Source organism: Seriola lalandi, unplaced genomic scaffold (assembly GCF_002814215.2).
Source record: "Seriola lalandi dorsalis isolate HSWRI2012SDOR001 ecotype SW California unplaced genomic scaffold, Sedor1 jcf7180002054936, whole genome shotgun sequence".
Taxonomy (NCBI): domain Eukaryota; kingdom Metazoa; phylum Chordata; class Actinopteri; order Carangiformes; family Carangidae; genus Seriola; species Seriola lalandi.
Genome location: NW_019525488.1, coordinates 195,697 through 199,406, shown reverse-complemented (window position 1 = coordinate 199,406; position 3,710 = coordinate 195,697). Strand labels below are relative to the sequence as shown.

General features: G+C 48.1%; 1 protein-coding gene across 1 annotated transcript in view; it reads left to right on the top strand.

Moving 5' to 3' along the window:
* Positions 1-3,710, top strand: part of dgkh (diacylglycerol kinase, eta) — a 56,648-nt gene that overhangs the window by 39,694 nt on the left and 13,244 nt on the right. Inside the window, exons 14-16 of the mRNA XM_087170225.1 lie at positions 5-314; positions 1,260-1,391; positions 3,433-3,567. Coding sequence (XP_087026351.1) covers positions 5-314; positions 1,260-1,391; positions 3,433-3,567 — 577 coding nt within the window. The remainder of the gene's footprint in view (positions 1-4; positions 315-1,259; positions 1,392-3,432; positions 3,568-3,710) is intronic.

The following is a 3,710-nucleotide window of genomic DNA, read 5'->3' as shown; positions in this document are numbered from 1 at the left end:
CCAGTGTGCCATCCTGAACGAGAAACTGGACTCCCTCCTCCAGACCCTCAACACAGAGTGCCAGGCTCTGCCTCCGCTCCCCCACTCCACCCCTCCCATCGTGGAGGAGGAGGAGGAGGACGAGGAGGAGGAGGGCGAGGAAGAGGCCAGCGAGGAGAGCCTGACGGAGCTGAAGGAGAAGCTGGAGGAGGAGGAGACGGAGAAAGGAGGAGGAGGGTCCCCGCACCAGCTGTTCAAGAGCAGGGAGCAGCTGATGCTGAGGGCCAACAGTCTGAAGAAGGCAGTGAGGCAGATCATAGAGCAGGCGGAGAGAGGTGAACACACCTGAACACACCTGAACACACCTGAACACACACTGAACACACACTGAACACACCTGAACACACACTGAACACACCTGAACACACCTGAACACACACTGAACACACACTGAACACACACTGAACACACACTGAACACACGCTGAACACACGCTGAACACTGAACACACACTGAACACTGAACACACACTGAACACAAACGCTGAACACACACTGAACACATGCGGAACACACACTGAACACACGCTGAACACTGAACACAAACGCTGAACACATGCTGAACACACACTGAACACTGAACACACACTGAACACACACTGGACACTGAACACACACTGAACACACACTGAACACACACTGAACACTGAACACACACTGAACACACACTGAACACACGCTGAACACTGAAAACACACTGAACACTGAACACACACTGAACACTGAACACACACTGAACACAAACGCTGAACACTGAACACAAACGCTGAACACACGCTGAACACAAACTGAACACTGAACACACACTGAACACACACTGAACACACACTGAACACACACTGAACACAAACGCTGAACACACACTGAACACACACTGAACACACACTGAACACACACTGAACACACACTGAACACAAACGCTGAACACACACTGAACACACCTGAACACACACTGAACACACACTGAACACACACTGAACACAAACGCTGAACACACATTGAACACAAACGCTGAACACACACTGAACACAAACGCTGAACACACGTTGAACACACACTGAACACACGCTGAACACTGAACACACACTGAACACACACTGAACACACTGAACACCCAGCTGACCCACAGTCTCACTGTCTGTTCCGCCAGACAAACACACACCTGACTGTCCTCTCCTCCCCCGTCTCCTCCCCGTCTCCTCCCCCGTCTCCTCCCTGCAGTGGTGGACGAGCAGAACGCCCACACGGACGACACCGAGCTGCCGTCCCCCCTCGAGTTCAGGAAGGACAGCGAGGAGGAGAACAGGGACAGCGAGAAGGACGAGGACACCAAGGAACTGGAAGCAGTGCCCTGTAAGTCCAGCTCTGTGTCAGACCTCTGACCTGGTCCTGCTCCAAGTCTGAGACCAGGGCCCGGTTTCACAAAAACCTTTAAGTTAAAGGGATAGTTTGGGTTTCTTATGTGCTCTACCAGGTGAGCCACTGAGGAGCCCCTTAGTTATTCTTAAGGAATCACTTAAAGTCAGTTCAGACCTTAGAGACCAAACTGAAGGTTCCTGTGATTATATCTTAACATCATGTCTGAGTTCATGGTGATAAATGAAGAGGTTGAAAATCACAACAAGAGTTTGAACCTGATGGAGCGTCAATGAGAGGAATTGATTTCTCTCTATAGATCTGATCGGCATCAGTCTGTGATTGGATCTGATCACTCCTCTTCAGCGCCTCTACGGTTAATGACGCTCTGTGGTTTGATGCGTCGGGATCTTTCCAGTCGATTATCGCTGAAGTATTTCATGTCGATCGATCAGCTGTGTGAGCGTCAGACGCTCTGACCGTCTGCTGAACACTGGGCTGAGGTTTCCATGACAACAACAGGGGGAGGGAGAGAGAGCGCCGCACTTCTTTAATGTTGTTCTTTTAAGACATTTTGTTTTTACTTCTGGCAACTTTGTTCACAGGTATCACTAACGCTAATGTTAGCAAACTAACGGTCTCCATGGAAACTGTAGAATTTTACTGCTGTAAAATCTCTTTTGTTGCTGCAAATGCCTTAACAAAGGAAACCCTTTAAGAGGTTCTGTACAACAACCTTCAGTAACTCCCTCAGCTGAGGAGAAAGTGTGTGTTCAGCGTCGGACTTAAGTAGAAAACTTAAGGGGTTTTGTGCAGCTGGACTCTGGATCCTGCTTGATGCATTTCCATCCGGGGCCTTGTAACTTGTCCTGTTTCCTGTTTGAGTCCCAACGCTTCGACTCTGCCAGCTGTCATTTATTAATTAGTGGTTGAAACCTATTTTGAATTTGACTTTTCTCTGCTGACAGTGGAGAACGTGAAAAGAGACAAAGATGGAGGAAGATTATTGTTCTCTGTGAAGTGAATAGGAAATCACACAGGATTTAAATGTCACCACCTTGTGGACATCACACTCTCTGCAGCTCAGAGAACCAGACACACAGCTAATGGAAAAAAAGAAAAAAAGTGCTGCTGACGCAAATGATGTTTCCTGTCATAAATAAACTGAAGGATTAGTGGTAAAAGTGCGTGGAGAAGCCCGTCTCTCCTGTGATGTTCCACCTCTCGCCCCGGGCCGAGCTGTTTATCTGTCCGCTCTGTGGCAACGGAAAACTTCTTTAATAATAAATGGTACCTGTGGAAACTGTGGCGGCGGGGGCCACTGTAAAGTCTGTTTATGTGCATCTGTACGTGTGGCGGCTTTGTATGTAGATGCACATGTGTGTTACTGTGTGAATGTGCCTCCACGGGAGTGTGTGTGTGTGTGTGTGTGTGTGTGTGTGTGTGTGTGTGTGTGTGTGTGTGTGTGTGTGTGCTGGCCACAGGATGTGTTATTGTCTTAGGGGCAGAAGTTCTTCCTGTTTATCATGGAGCTGCTTCCTTCCTTCCACACATTTTTCAGCCGTTGGCGGCATCAGTCAAACCCTCTTCTTTGTGTCCTCTCCTTGTTTCCTCTCGTTGCCTCCTTACTCCTTCCTGACCTGGACACAAATCAGAAAACTCTCGACGTGAACACAAGAGACTGTGACTTGTGGTTTGGTCAAATCCTAATGTTTCTGTGAATGTCAGTGTCACATGATGTCGACTCTGTCACATTCAAACATTCAGAAGATGTTGTTGTGGATGAATCTGAAGACAAGAGAAGCTATACATAACAGACCTTTTTTTTTTTTTTAATCTGTATGATTTTAATGATGATGTCATATCAACACCTCATGCTTTAATCCTTCAGATTAAAAGCTTCAATTTCACAAGAAGAAACTGACTAAAACAACAAAACACAACAATTATAGCTCATGTTAAACAATCAGAGTTGTGTGTGTGTGTGTGTGTGTGTGTGTGTGTGTGTGTGTGTGTGTGTGTGTGTGTGTGTGTCCAGCTGCAAAGAGTCCGTGTTCTCCAACAGAGAGGAGGGTGAGTCGCAGCACTCAGTCCTACGGCTCCTTCACCATCACCCCGTTCACCACCAGCAAGGAGAACCTCCCCGTGCTCAACACACGCATCATCTGCCCTGGTACACACACACACACACACACACACACACACACACACACGCACGCACACAAACACGCACACAAACACGCACACGCACACACACACAAACACGCACGCGCACACAAACACACGCACCCACACACACACGCACACACACACAAA